Raw genomic sequence first — 15,999 nt, forward strand, 5'->3', positions numbered from 1 at the left:
TTTAAATTAGTCTGACAGAAACAGAGTGAAACTGTCAAAAGAAAAAAATACTCTTTTGTTTCTAGCTGATTTATCATGATTGAGACCAATGAAAAATTGCCTTTTAATAGCGGATTTAAACTATAATGAGCCATGTTTTTGAAAACAATCCAAAGAAAAACAAAGCTTTACAAACACTCCAGAATTCTACCTAAATCCCCTGGATGCATACAGATCCCAACTCTAGGTATCTTAACTAAGCCCTTACAAAGCTGCACCTGAAACTGAAGCCAAGCAGTCACCTGTTCTCTCTCTGCATGGTGTGATGAAGCTGATGAAGCAGGGAGAGAAGAGCAAGCACAGCTTTTCTGCAGACACACCCCCCCAGGGAAGGGTGCCTGGTTTGGATGGCAGCAGCAAACCTACTGCTCCTGCTCCGTCTTACCTGGCAATCCGCAAGCTGCGGCTCCACCACCTGCTGCGCGCGGGGGGTCTGAGGGTCTGACCTCAGGGACATTTTAGTTTTGTCTAGCCATTGTTCCAGCTCGGCAACCTGGGCCTGGCACACCAGGAGGATGGATTCTGGCTCGGGCTTCCCGCCATCCAGTGCTTCCCCTCGAGAGCCCAGGGCGACGTTGGGGACTGGAGGCGGCCGGTCGCTCTGAAGCAAAGCACATGAAAAGAACATGGTTAACTCTCTGGTTTGTCATTTCTTTCCCCTCCCCTTACCGGTGAGAAATGATTAACTTTCACACTCACAAGAGCTCCGAAACAACTCTGTCACAGTGTTCCCAGACTTGGGAAAAAAGAAAAGGAAAAAAAAAAAAAAAAGAGGGGAAAAAAGAAAAAGAAAGGGGAACGCAGCAGCCTGGAGATCCAAGATCTGGTGTAACAGGTTTCCAGGCAGCAATTTGCATTTGCACAGCTATACCTGAGCACGCAGGTAGTTCCTGAGCGCACAGGAAGAGGATGACTCACCATTAACCAGCTCTCCCCCAGGAGAGATGTTTTTCTGTGGGAGTTATATGTAAAAGCAATGCAGTTTGGAGCTGCAGAGCAAGCTGTTGGGCAATGCTTACAAGCTACCTGTGTGTGTTCCAACAGTCAAATATGCTTTATTCAGGCTCTAGGTCACCCTAGAAAAAAACGGTGCATTTTAAGTATTAAATGTTGGGTAATTCTTCTTATTTGCCCTCGTTTAAGAAGCAATATTGCATTGTACACTTCTGTAATAAGGAGAAGTCCAAAGTGCTTGGAGATAATCAGCAGTTGCTTGGGAGGCTGCACAGGTCTGTATATGCCCCCACGCATACAAACACTGGAACTTAGTAAGTAAATAAAGCACAACACCACAAGAACAAAACTACTTGTATGCTCCCCTGGCTCTAGAGCACACATTCAGGCAACTGACATGGTCAGAGGTAGTGTACAAGCTCCATGTTAAAATGAGATTTGGCCAAAAAAAAGGGAGCAAAAATGCATTGTTTCAGCTATCAGTGTCATCATAGAACAGTTGGGGTGGGAAGGGGCCTTTAACAGCCAACTAATTCAACCACCTTGCAATGAGCAGGGATACCTTCCATTAGGATCAGGTTGCTCAGAGCCCTGTCCAATCTGACCTTGAATGTTTCCAGGGATGGGGCATCCACAACTTCTCTGAGAAACCTGTTCCAGTGCCTCACCACTCTCACAGTAAAGTAATTCTTCCTAATAACCAATCTAAGTTCACTTAGAACTATTACTCCTTGTCCTATCACTACACTCCCTGGTAATTTGTCCACTTGGCCAAAAGCCACATCCTCTGCATGTGCCAGAAAGGATGTGGTGACCCAGGCAGGGCTTCCACGAAAAATTGTAGCCATCCAGGTCTGGGGCTGCAGGGAGTGCCAAAGCCTGGAACTGGCACTGGAAGGCAGTAGGGACAACAGCAGTGTAAGGTGTGACCAGCTGGACCATCTGCTCAGCCTGGTGAGGAAGCTGGGAGAGGAAGTCAAAAGGTTAAGAAGCATTAAGGACTCTGAGGAGGAGATTCACTAGTGGGGCCAAACTGGAAGAAGACTGTCCTGGCTGAACAGAGAGCTCTTCCTGGAACTCACAGAGAAACAGAGTATAACACATTTGGAAGAAGGGACAGGCAACTCATGAAGACCACAAGGATGCTGTGAGGTTATGCAAGGACAAAATTAGAAGGGCCAAAGCCCAACTAGAACTTGATCTGGTTGCTGCTGTAAAAACCAACAGCAAACGTTACAAATACAGCATAACCATAACAGAACAGAGCCTCTACCCACTAGGTAGGTCATACAACACACTAAGAAGATGACCTTGTTCAGCTGTTTCAGGCCTTCAAACTCACCATAGCCAGACTGCCATCACCTGTGCCAGGGTCTTCAGTGCTCTCCAAAGTTTGCAGAGATGTTTCTTCACCATGTTTACTGTGCGATTCAATTATTACATCCTCATCCTGTAGAGACAGAGGAAACAGTGGAAATATTTGTATCACTCTTAGTGGAGATGTGGCACTTCAGAAGGTGGTTTAGTGGTGGACCTGTTAGCATTAGGTTTGCAGCTGGGATTCACTGATCTTGAAGGTCTTTTCCAACCTACATGATTCTATGATTCTGTGATCCATTGCTTTGTTGTGCTAGAGAAGCCTCAAAGTGCAGCAGCCACTAAACCTATCCTGGTCTTGGCCCAAAAGTATTCACAGACAGTTTTTTTATGCCTGTAACACTGGTGTAGAGAAAAACAGTTGCACCTATCACAACATTATTGAGACACCAAGAAGAACAGAGCAGAATGGAATCAAAATTGTAGCTGACTGGTTGTCTTAGACACTGATTTTCTCACGTACCAAGAGAACCTCTTCCACAAATCATTCCCCACATTTTAGAGACTTTGCAGGAATTAGGGAAACAAATTACTGCTACTAAACATGTATTTTTATCTTTGTGGGGTTTGTATGGCTAAAAGGAATTAGAATCATAGAGTCATTTAGATTGGAAAAGACCCTTTCAGGGGTCACTGGTCCAACCAATATGTGCAACAGAAAGAGATTTTAAATGGCAAAATTTAGTGTGATATGGAGGATATGAATAAGGCAATCTTGTCCTGCATTTCTACACTTCTCTTGCTTTACAGACTTCAGCAATACCTAGGATTTGTGCAGATCTTTTCCACAAAGAAGAGTTCCCATCCCCATGGAGATAAACCTGAGTGCATTACCTGAACAATGCCATCCGACAAGGTACCAGAAGACCAAGAGGTTGCACTGTCTTCCTTGTGCCTTTCATCATCTCTTTCTGAAGGCCAAAAGCTTGCATCTTTCTCTGTGGCTGGACTTCCCTTTGAAAGCAGTAACAGCTCAGCTTTAGCTTCTGAACAGGAAGCTCAGATATTCCTTCAGGCAATGTAAAGTACTGCAAACTTCTAGTAACACTTTGCTCAATTTCTGCCTTGGTTATCTATCTTTATTTTGTTTCCCAGAGCTCTCCTCTTCCCTTGCTCTATAGCTCTGCTGCAAGATGAATGGCAGCTGGATGATGCTGATAGTTTTCTCTAGAGATCTCAGAATATTCCCATTTTTTATACTATTTAAAAAATAAATAAAAATACACAAGCAAAAAATAATCTTTCTCCTATCCTATCCCCTAAAAAGCCTTGCATGTAAAAAAACCCGCATCAGTGGAGGTGTAGAATCAGAAACCTTAAAATCGAAGTGCTTGGATCAGAGTAGTGAGGCACCACTTCTACCCAAGCTGTTTTGGACTTCTTTGCACTGTCTAGCCATGGATTTTTTTTTTTCCTGAAAGCAGTTAACTTCATCGTGAATCTTTATTCCTAGCTTTGCTCCTCTGCAGTTCACCTGGGCATTCAGACTCCCCAGATTCAGAGCAAGGTGTTGGACAGTGTCTCCCAGTTTCTCCCATTTTCCCAGAAATCTATCCCATTTTAACCTCATTCCCAATAGCCTGGTCATACCCTTTTTTCTTAAGCTCAAACACACAAATAATTTTTGTTGTTTCTTTTATGTTTTAGCAATTCAGAGGCTGCCTAATCCTGTCTGAAGCCCACTCCCACATATGAACACTGGTATTTAGGCCCATATTTTGCCACTAACACTTCCATAAATGGATTTTTACTGTATAAGCAATCCCACCAAAAGCAGAATCACACATCACAGAACGAGGTGCTGTGTAATAATGGCATTGGAATATTGGTAGGTTGGCTTGAGTGCAATATCTTCGTATCCTGCAGTGATAAAAGGTATCTAATTTGTTCTGAAATATTTCATATTTACACATTTTTCATAGTTCATCCTCTACCAAAATCTTCTATCTTACATACACAGCTGTATACATAAAGATATATACTGAACTCACCTTGCTGTGGAAAGAACAGTCTTCTGATTCTTCATCTAAAGAAGGCAGAAGAGATACCACTCCTCTTTTTTTCAACTACAAAAATACACACAAAGAGACAACCCAATTAATCATGACAAGAACAGTAAAAGCCTCTTCCTTTCTGCCTGTAAAGAGGGGTCCACTTTTGGGGAAGCACTGAAAATCTGGCACCCTACATTAAAGTAACTGAAATTTGCAGGTATTCAGCACCCCTGAAAACTGGGACTTGATGCTGTTAAGTTTCAACATACCAGATATAATAGGGACAAATTTATTTTTGCTCCATGAAAATAATTTATTGAAAATCCCAGAACAACTGATTGTCAACCAAACTACACATCGAGCATTTTGCTACTGATTGTTTGATACAAACTTCATGTTGAACCTGCTCCTGATGAAAAATAACCACAGGCACTCTTCTCCTAGCTTCTCTTAGAAATGCATCACACTCAATCATTTTGGGGCCACTCAGAAGCACAAAGGGGAGGAGAAACAGTATTGATTCACAGCTGCAGAGGTGCTCCTCTCTCACACGCCACTCCTCCAGGAGGAAGAAGGGTTATTTACCTTCCCTCTCCAGCTCTCAGGTAAATGATCACTTACCTGCTGACCAGAAACATCAGTCCCAACTGAGTTACTCTGTGCTAACACAGAGGCTACAGATTCATCTGCTGATTCAGGCATGTCTTGCTGTAAGCGCTGGTGAAGCTCAGACATGGAGCTCTTCATCCCGGTAAGGATATCTTCCTTTCTTTGGCACAGCTTTATGATCTCTTCTTTTACAGCTTCCATTTCTCCCTAAGGAGTAACAACATCCATAAGCATCCATTACTCTTACTTAACCAAACAGTAATGTAACAGATGACACCAGTGATGCATCTTACTGGGACTGGGGCTATTTCCCCCTTTTCCTTTTTCAGGGCATTGGGACAGTTCCCCATTGTCACTGCAGCAGATGTCCAGATACATGCAAAACAGCAGCAACAGATTCAGCTCAGAACAGCACTTGCCACTTGTAGTGCACAAGCTGGTAGTCTGGAAGGAAACTGTGGCAGGCTGGAACTAATTTTAACTAGGTCCTGCATACCCAAGGGAACACTAGCTTCCTTCAGGACAAAGGGAATGCAGATGGGTTACATTACTCTGTGTGTCACAGCAGGTGATGTTAACTTCCAACTACCTTCCCTGGAAAAACCTGACACTAAGCACTTAGGATAGCCTTGATGAGGGCAAAGTCAGCAACAAGGGAAGCTCAGGGCTGAGTCTTTGCTGAAGTTAAAGAAAGGAAACAAACCATTTGATGGGTTTTAGGGACATGTCTAGGGACAAAACTATCCCATGTCTTTGAATGTCATACTGGGAGAAATGGTCCCCAATAAAGCGCAAGGAAAATATTTAATGTTCTGCAGGGACTAAACAATAATCCAAGTAACTCTGCACTAACAAAGGGGGAAATAAATCTGTCTTGATCTCAGTCCTGGCCATGACAATTGCTCTAGCCAGTGTTCTGCCCTTAGAGTTTTCCTTACCACCCAGCCTCCAGGTGAGCAAAGAAAGCACAGCAAATAACAGAGTAAGACAGGGCAAGGAATAAATTGCTCTACTCTCTTAATTACTAAAAGTGCTAAAGCTCTTTGAAGCATTGTTGCTTGCTTGGAAAACCAAAACCTGGCTAAATATCCCATTACACACTGGCCTCAGTTGATCAGAGCAAGCTTTGATGCTGGGCCTGAAATCAGAACAGCAACGACTCCACACCATGCCCTATCATTAATGATGTTATGCCAGTAATAATCTGTAACAGATGAAAGCAGTAAGACTGCTGGTTCTGCCTTGACTACAGCTTATTCTGTTAATAACTCAAATGTGGTGGCATGACAGGGAAGGTGGAGGCAGAAACTCCAGCAAATTTACAAAGGACATGGGGAACTCTGCTTAGACAAGGATGTTTTTCTCTTTTTGTACACTCAAAACTACAAGATAAAATCTCGCAAAGGTAGAGGCAAGAAAATGTCACTGGAATGAAGAAACGGCCATCCATGACAATTTGGCATATTTTTATAAATGCCCACTAAGTACAATATATGTTTGTTTCATTGCAGCAGGAGACTCTCCAGCATACATTTACCATCTACTGTTTTTCAAACTTAGTCAGCCATAACTTCCTCAGAAACCAAATCTTTATTAACATCACTTCTTTATCTGAAACCTCTCAAGAAGATGGGCAGTTCTATCGCCCACTTCTATACGTGCAATGCTACAATTCTGAAGTGGGTTGTCTGCTAAAACAACAGCTATTAAAAAGAAAATCCCACACTCAAAGACAAAAAACAAGTAAGAACCAGGAAATGAGTCATGCTTAGTACTACATCAAGCCTCCAGCACCCAACCAGCTGACAGCAGAGCTACCATGTACTTAGGAGCCTCCTGAGTGATTACAGTTATTAGGCAAGTACAATATAAGTGTATTAGCTTTATTGTGACTGACTGGAAAAAACTGAGCATTTCAGAGGCACTTTATAAATAGTTATTACATTTAATTAGTAATTTCCTGGCTTCTGCAGTGCTGTCCTTAAAACACATCTTATTTTTGCATTAACAAATTAATTCATCCATTACAGAAAGATGCTGACTGCAGGGAGAAAAGCAACACATGTTTATCAGTTGATGAAAACACACTGCAGCAGTGAGGAAGGAAAGGAGTCTAATGAATTTAACCCTAATCAGAACCCCCAGAAGTACCATTGCATAATCAGCAATCAGAAAGGGACTCAGTTCTCTCCTTATGCACTATCCCAAGCTGCTACCTCAGGAAAACTGGCAGGATGCCGAGCACAGGTGAGTTATCAGTGCTGCATATTGTTTCACCAAAACAGCTGTCAGCTGTCATGAAAACAGCACTCAGCTTTTCTTAGAAATTGATACAGGTACAAATGACATATCAAAATCAATAAGGAGTATATTATGAAAGATATACCCAATTTGCAAACTAATATTAACTGTAATTAATTGCATGGTCACACTATGGCATTCAATTGTCTGCTTGACTCTGGTGGGGAAGGCAAGTACAGTGCTATTTCTCATGAAATAATCATCATCATGATTAGTGTTAGTCAGGACAAGTAACACACATGAGAGAGAAAACAGTGAAACCCACCTCTGGACAGTGAGTCTTCTGAGCCTGTGGTTGATCTTCATATGATACTTCAACCAAGTGGTTCTTTAAGAGTTGTTTCAACTTTTCAATTTCTTGCTCACATTCTTCTGTTTTCTTTACAGTTTCCTGTGAAATAGTAATCTTCATAAATAATTTTGAATTAAGGAGTACAGAAACAAAACTAGTCAGTAACACAGCAAAGATGAACTGAAGAGTAGTGAAGCCTCCTTTGCACCTCTAGTTACATGTAACAGAAACTGTGTTTGCTCTGCTAACTTTGCACAAACTCACCAAGTTTATTATTCACTTGCTAAGGACAAACAAACCACTCTATCCCCAAGATGAAGTACGGTGGATTATTCTGCCTAGAAGCACATCTTTGCTTACTCCAGAGTAGAACTACAAATTTGGCTATAAAATGGAAATAGAGTATATTTCATTACATTCATTACAATTTATAAAAGGTTGGGGGGAAAAAAAAGAGAAATTACAATATTTTGTATCAAGTTAGAAAGCCTACCTGTTTTTTACTGGTGCTGAAGTCCTTACTGCAGCTAGTTCTGCACTGAGCAAAAATGAAGTGTGCCGTACACCAGGCAGACACTGCAGCTCAGAGAATAAGCCAACTACAGTATCTGACAATTTGAATACTTCCCATAAAAATGATAAGTAGTCCCACCATGTGAACTTCCTCTTCTTACATGGCTTATAGGAAAACATATCATATGTTATAAATAGCTAAATTCACTTTTACTCATTTGACAGTAACAGCAAAATCTCATCCACTCCCAGCTTGACTGTTTAGGGTAATCTCCCCACAAACTCATATTTGTCAGTCACAGCCTGTCATGATGTGTCTGGTAATTAAGAAATTGTCACATTTACAAATCAGAATATTTTGTGAAAACTTTGAATATGCACAGCACTTGGTGGCTCTGTGTTTTCTGACCCACAGGCTGAGAACCAAAGACTATCTAAGGACTGTTCCTCAGGTGTCTGCAAAAGGTAATGAAGAAACAATGAAGTCAACAGGCCTGAACTTACTCTGCTGACAGCAGCACCTGAATGACCTGACAGGTCAAAAATCTCACTGCAAAGTATGCACAGACTGACTTTCAGAGCAAAGAGTCTCTCCTGCTACGAACATAACAGAGCCATTTCTACAGTCACTTCTTCAAAAGAACACTCCCTCTCAAGAAAATGCAGACAGATAAGATTCTAAGTAATCATTATTATCTTACTTACACGTTTTAAAAGAAAGAAAAACCTATTTTCTTCAGTTAATAAAAGAAAGCCAAATTGAAGAGAAAGATATTTAATTATGGCCTATAATCTTAGTGCCATAGCTAAAGAATCAGAGGAGGAAAAAAACCAGAATAGGTCTTCTCCTGCTCAGTTTTAAAGACCTTCTAAAAGGGAGATTCTCTTACTCACACCTTCACTTCCATATGAATAGGAGTGTTTAGTAATAGGTTGAGTACTACCTCAACTTTCCTTGGCTAACTAAAGAATATGAATATTTTGTATACAGACTCCAATGTCTTCCGTCACAGGTCAATACGTGATAAAGTCATTTGCCTGAAGATAACTCATCTGTTCCCTGCCTTCCACTCAGGGACAAGAAAATCTGATTTTATCCTTTATCCAATACACCAAATGATACCATATCTGTTGGACTTAATCTCTTCCTACAAGTGTTGCCTGTCTTTTGAGTTATTTCCTGCTTAACATTTGCCCTTGACTTTTCATATCGTGGTAACGCTAGAAGACCGACCCATGGAAAAGGCCCACCTGCCTTTAGTGTATTTGTCTTGGAAGAGCTTAGTGAAAATGAGCTCAGTAAGCCAACAGATATGCAAATACTGCCACTCTCTCACACAGAAAACCAGTAGAGGCAGATGTGGCTTCCAACTCCTCTTCCTGATGACGTTATTTAGGTGTGGTACTTAACGAGCCACAATAAAAAACAGAGGGCAATGTTCAACACAGATCTAAGTCACCGAAAATCCTGCCCCAAAGCACTTGCTATACCTATTTATTATGGGTTTTGTTTCTGTTATATTTTTTCAAGTGTTACAATGCAATTTAATTATACAGAAGTTACCAGTGCAACATCCCATTGCGTCATCCACAGCAAAAGATGGGCAAACTCATCCACACACTGATCCCCAGGGAAAGAAACCCCATGTATGTATTTCTACAGGAAGCTTACTAGCTTTTTGATGCAACACTCAAAATGCCATATTTTAATAGCTTTATCCTTTGTTACATCCTAGCTGGTACTAGACTTGTATTGTAATACTGCTGCTTTCAAACCATTTAACTGCACTGGAAAATCTCTTTTGCACAGTTTGATAAACTAGCTGCCAAGAATTGCAATTTTTCCAATCTGTATTCTCACAAAGAAATTTCACTCAGCCACAGATTGATGGATGCCTACAAGGTAAAGGCAAATGCTGAGCAAAGAAAGGTTACAGCTTTACAAAGAGGACAAAAATCTAAAACTTGACCTAATGCTCCACACAAACCAGTTACAAGTGTCATGATAACAATTCAATTGCAAAGTACTCTGTTTCTGATGGTTTTTAAGTGTTTTGAAAATTTTCAAGTATTTGATCTGGTAACTCTGAAAAAGGTACATTTTACCACATCCATTTTTTCAGACCTAATAAGCTGTACGGATTAAAAAAAAAAAAAAAAAAGGGATCATAGATCTCATATGGTCATTGCTTTTTTTCTGAACTCTATAATCATGTGGCATGTTTTCAGTTTTTTTCTTTGTGTGGTGCTCTTAATTTCACAAACTGCAAATCAGAGATGGACATTCACATTTTAGCTGACACTTGTGTCTGCCTGGCCTTTGAAATGCCCAGTTAGATGTTCTAAAGCATTCTGCTTTACTGTAATAGGTTAGGAAAACTGTATCAGCAAAGATAATGTAACCTTTTTCTAGGTGCTGCCCTCATCCTGCCAAGAAATGGATGGGCCACCTGAGAATTTTCATACCTCTGCTGATGTGGGAACCTGCGTAACCCAACTCCAGGTTGCCTCCAACCTGGGCAATGGAGCGTGACAGGCCCTGAATTAAAACCTTCCTGAGCTGGTACAACCACATCGCTCAGTGAAGTGCTGCAGAGAGATTCCTTCAGGTCTGGAGCTGTTCATAACCCTCACTGCCCCGAGTTAACACTCACTAACCTGCCAGCACTGCCTTCTTCTAGGGCCGTGCATCACATCGATGCTGTTGTATCATTTCTGTTCCCAATCCTGGTTTGGCCAACAGCATCTCCAGGCTCCCTGTCACATGTTGGCCTACCTCAAAACAATGAATTAACCACGACACAGCTGCAGGAAATGGTCACTTTCCTGGATCACTGATCTGGATTAGTAAAAGGCCTTCTGCTGACAGCTGTTTCTATATAACGGCTGCCAACAAGAATTTCCATGGTAAAGATAACTTTAAAGACTTGGTGTGGACTTCACTCATCAGTGCAAACCTCTGTCATAAGACACCTGAGCCTTCATTTCTTCTACAGTATGTTAAAACCACATGGTGTCACCTGTGACTGAATCGGAAAACTGAAATGTATTTCAAGTCTACTGAGTGTGCTTTGTTGCAGTATCAAATGAAACAGGAAAGAAAAAAAGAACAAAAAAAAAATTCCCCAAAGAAGACATAGTAGGCATAATTATGTGTCTGCAATAGCAATATTGTTTAAAGATCAAAATTACTATAAAGTAAAGGTGGTTTAGGTGACAAGAAAAAAAAAAATCAATTACCTCAAGTAGGTCATTTTGTTCCTTAGTAATTTTTTCTAATTTCTTCAATTCTCTCAAGAGTTTTCTTGCTCTTTTGAAGACTGAGAAAGGTTGCATTTTCATCGCTGGTAGCTGAAGTGCTTCTTCATAGGACTGTATATGAACAATAGTCTTCTGCATGGGACCAACATGCTCAAGTATAACCTATCAGGACACAGACAGATGATGGATGTGATAGTGAGTTAGAAAAAATGAACATCGAAAACTTATACTACACTCTCATGATGTGCAAAAGTTCTCTTTGGTCAGTTTCCCATTCAAGAGGAATATTTTTATCCCCCTATGGGCCATTCACTTAAGAACTGGACTCAGTGATCCCTGTGGGTTCCTTCCAATTCTCAATATTTTGTGATTCTACGAATCTTGGAACAAAGAAGTGAAAATCCACAGTGAGGTTGTCTAAAGCAAGACAAAGATACATCTTTCATTTACAATTCTTCTTTTTTCAGTGTATACATACATAAAGTTTGCACAGTGACAAAAAAAAGTCACATTCAGATTAGGTGCTATTTACTAAGCGGGTCATTTCAAAGTAGAGTATTATTGGCAGTGAAAACAGTTAAAAACCTGATGCAAACCCTTTGATGTCACTCTAGCAAATTCTGGGTTTTGTTGTTTGTCCTGCACACCAGTGGTTTTATGATGGTCCCATAAACAGTGTATCAACATAGCTGAGATGATGAATTGGGATGGAAGTCGGGGAAAACCTGTGAAGGTGGCTTTTCTGAAGACAGCATTTCATACCACAATACCTCAAGTGAATGCACAGTTTACAACCACCTTTACCAGTTCTGGATGAACAGAAATATGCAGTTTCATACCACAAAACTTATTTTATGGAAGACTCAGTGATCAGCTTCAGAAAGACAGAGTGGTAATAACCAACACATAACGTCTTGGTTCTCCTAAAGAAGTATGAAATCTTACAGAGACCTCATTCAGCTGGGAACTTCAGAGAAAAAAAACCAAACAAACCACCTATGGGCTTTTTAATTACCAACATTTTTGTTAAATTCCCTCTCAAGAAGATTTCATTTTGAAATGCCTCAGTTGGAATAAAGATGCTTATTCTCTCTTTCACAAGCAGTCTGCATCAGGAATTTTTTGTTATTAGTGTATTATCCTGGCTTTGATTTTAAATAAGGAAGTGAACACTATTTTTCAGAAGAAATATTACCTTAGTTTTTCCACACAATGCAGTGTGGAAATTACAAAATTGTTCTCTGGATAACAAAGCTGCAAAGCTTTGTTATGAGAGTTACAAAGCTACGAGAGGTATGAGGACATTTTCATTCCTCATCTGCAAATGCCTTTTGCATATCAGTCAGGTAACACTGTGGACTGCATGTGTTATGAAATAAAAGATACTATAATGCTTTGCTTTATGCAGAGACATGAAAAAACATCTGGCCAATGTATCTTTGCAGTGAAGTCCCTGCACAACTTTATGGTAAGTCACTTCAGCCTACGTTTCCAGAAACATCTGCTAAAGTTTGTCCATTTTTGAAAAAATAGGGCCTCATTTTCCAAATTTCAGATTACTGTTTCATGCCACAAGTAGAGTGGTGTGCAGCAAGGGTATCTGAAAATTAGGTCGTAAACTTCCCAAAAAGTGGAGATCCTCAAATATGGCAGCTATGTCTGACAACATGTGCTTAAGTTACACACTCGAGTTCTCCGTGGGTGTGTTCTCAAGTGTGCTTTAATTTTAAATGCTTTGTTCAAAACATGACTGTGCTCCTTGAAAGGGTCTCTCAACAGTCTCCCCTTAGGGTTTACATTGATCAGATGTCTTGGATGCAAACTGAATTCCTTTCTAATGAAACTAAAGCAGGTGATAATCTCCAGAAGAGCTTCTGAAGACACCCAGCTACTAATGGATGTCCATTCTACAGGATCAGTCCAAAGTAAGCCCCAAGACACATTCAACACAGATACCAAGTCCTCTGCACCAACTGTTTTGCCCTACCAATGTGCTCCTTTTGGATTTTAGAGTACTTGCTACTGTAGAAACATGCAGCAGAAACCATGTCCGAAATAATACTTTCAATCTTTGATCCCAGAGTTAAAATTTGTGTCATACTAGCATTTCAAGATCACATACTAAAAACTTGATCATGGTGGTTTGCAGTCACTAGCATCCTTATGCTTCTGAAACCATACTTACATTAACTTCTGCATACATATACAGGGGAAAAAAGCCCATATACAAGTTTTTACAGACCTGTCCATGTTTAAGTTGGTCTTTAGGAGAAAATTCTAACAGATCGTCTGATGACAGGATTGTCTTCATTTCTGCAACATCCTTCTCAAACACTTTCACATGAGATTCAATGGCATCCAATTCCTAGATTTGGGGAACAGAGAGAGTATTTGTAGACTGTACAAATACCACAGCCAGCTTGCATTTCTACCTTTAAACTTACATTTAAAAAGAAACACTGAAAAACAAGTTCAGCATTTGCAGGATATGTTAATGGATGCTCGCAATCAAAAGCTTAGTTACTAGAAATTACTCCATCATAACTTCTGAAGGAATTAAGTATTTGAGATCACCTGGTCTGTTTTAAATCCTTAATACAGAACTGATAGATCCTGGAAAAGTCACATTATAAATTACCAGTAGTGAGAAGACAGTTTTCCAGTGGTGACAGATAGCAGCATAGGAAACTACTCTAATTACACTATTGCAGTTTCCTGTGCAGAGTCTTACAGCAAATGAATCACATACAGGAGAGCTGCTTGTGAATTCTCACAGAGTCACAGAATAGATCAGGTTGGAAGGGACCTTAGGAGGTCTCTGGTGCCTGTCAAAGCAGGTCACTTAGGGCCTGATCCTGCTGAGATTTGAGTATCTCCTGGGATGGACATGTTACCCCACCTATGGGCCCCGATTAAATGTCTGACCAATCTCACTGCAGAAAAAATCCTTCCTAGATGTAATTTCCTTTGTTATACTTTAGGTCTGCTCATCTTTTCTCTGCACACCCCAAGAGAGTCTGGTCCTGTCCTGTCTATAGTCTTCATTTACATAGCAGCAGACACCAGTAATATCCACACTCCCACCCCCAAGCTGCCTCTTCTCTGGGCTGAACCAACCCAGGTTCCCAGCCTTTCCTCCTACACCTTGTGCTAATCCTGAACTTTACAGCTTAATTAGTTACCAAAAGCCTTCTGATGGTTTGTTTCCAGACAATTAATTTCCTTGCTTGGCACAACCACTAAACCCTTTTCCCTATGCAGGTAACATAATTCGTATTTCATAACATATGATGAAGCTCTGATAAAAGACACTGATGGGTCACCCAGACTTACATCAGCCACATGCAGGATCTGTGGAAGAATCTCTGCTATCTCATGCTGTAAAGTTGCTACTTGGTCATCTATTTCATGCAGCTGTTGCATTACACTGCTGGTTTCAAAGACTGGTGTCAGCTCCTCCAGCTCCACGTAAACACCGTGCAGAACATTTTGCTTTTGCTCTGAGTCTTCCAAAGCCATCTGGGGACAAAATAAGAGCTTAGTTTGATCCATCAGTGGTGAGCATTAGCACTTTGACAATATAGATATGTTCAACATCTGAAAGTATTCATATTTCATGAGTGTCAACGGTAACTATTTTTCACTCAAAGGATTTACTGAAAGTGGTAAATTATTTATGTCAGCAAGACTTAAGAATGGAAAATTGCATCTCTACAGAGCAACCAGTTCTGACAGGGCCACATATCTGCATCAGCACTTACCTGCAGGTCATCAGTATGCTTGCGTAAGCTTTTTGCAGAGTCACTTTGAACATCTGTTCTCAGCAAACAGTTGGTGCTTTCTATCCAATCTTTCACATTCTTCAAGAGTTCATCATATTCTTCCATCTTGTTGGCAGCCTAGGAAATGACAGGATTTAACAGAAAGGCACAAATGAATTGCTGTTCACTGTGTAGGATAAATGCATCTGTGGACAAGATTAAAAGAAAACAGGATGTGTTTTCACTGTGGCCAATTAAATTAGTACGGTGAAATAAAAATCACTATTTTTCTGAAACAGTTTCGTGATTTCAGGCTATCTCCTCTAATCAAAGGTAATTTTGGTGCTTACATGCTTACATTTCATGGAGGCATTGCTGCAATTTATATGGCAATGTTGCTTTAATAGACAGCCCATTAGCAGAGAAACAAAGAACCATCTTTGCACCCACCGAGGGGTGTGAATTCCCCACACTAACCCCCACCAACCACGGTGCAGACCCACCAGTCCTCTGGGGTAGCAGCTGGAGGCAAGTTTGCCACTCCAAAAACTCCAGCTATAATATGCCAATGCACTTACAGCAGGCTTGTGACTCTTTACTCATTTGTCAGCCTCTGATGTTTTATGCAAAGCCTTCACTCCTTTTTTTTGTGAGATGTGATTTTAAAGGAACTTTTACACTTGCATCTACCTTGTTTAAAATGGCAGTTCTGCGCTCTGCAAGCTGTGAGACCTGCTGGTAATGCTGAAGGGGGGTCACCAAGATATCCATCAACTCCTGTGCATGGCAGGAATTCTGCTCCACTATATCTTGCACTTCTGCATCCAGTTCATTGAGTTTGTAATGCCAAAGGTCCAGCATATCCCAGATTTGCTGCAGGCGGAGAAAAAGGAAGTGA

At 40.7% G+C, this 15,999-nt stretch overlaps 1 protein-coding gene across 1 annotated transcript in view; it reads right to left on the reverse strand.

Moving 5' to 3' along the window:
- Positions 1 to 15,999, reverse strand: part of SYNE2 (spectrin repeat containing nuclear envelope protein 2) — a 161,530-nt gene that overhangs the window by 72,344 nt on the left and 73,187 nt on the right. The window contains exons 57-67 of the mRNA XM_018082417.3: positions 15,792 to 15,974; positions 15,102 to 15,239; positions 14,674 to 14,859; positions 13,583 to 13,705; positions 11,320 to 11,502; positions 7,540 to 7,665; positions 4,986 to 5,180; positions 4,362 to 4,436; positions 3,205 to 3,324; positions 2,336 to 2,443; positions 425 to 640 (exon numbers count right to left, since the gene is read on the reverse strand). Of these exons, the coding sequence (XP_017937906.3) occupies positions 425 to 640; positions 2,336 to 2,443; positions 3,205 to 3,324; positions 4,362 to 4,436; positions 4,986 to 5,180; positions 7,540 to 7,665; positions 11,320 to 11,502; positions 13,583 to 13,705; positions 14,674 to 14,859; positions 15,102 to 15,239; positions 15,792 to 15,974 (1,653 nt within the window). The remainder of the gene's footprint in view (positions 1 to 424; positions 641 to 2,335; positions 2,444 to 3,204; positions 3,325 to 4,361; positions 4,437 to 4,985; positions 5,181 to 7,539; positions 7,666 to 11,319; positions 11,503 to 13,582; positions 13,706 to 14,673; positions 14,860 to 15,101; positions 15,240 to 15,791; positions 15,975 to 15,999) is intronic.

Source organism: Manacus vitellinus, unplaced genomic scaffold (assembly GCF_001715985.3).
Source record: "Manacus vitellinus isolate BGI_N305 unplaced genomic scaffold, ASM171598v3 scaffold_6_pilon, whole genome shotgun sequence".
In the NCBI taxonomy this organism is placed as follows: Eukaryota; Metazoa; Chordata; class Aves; order Passeriformes; family Pipridae; genus Manacus; species Manacus vitellinus.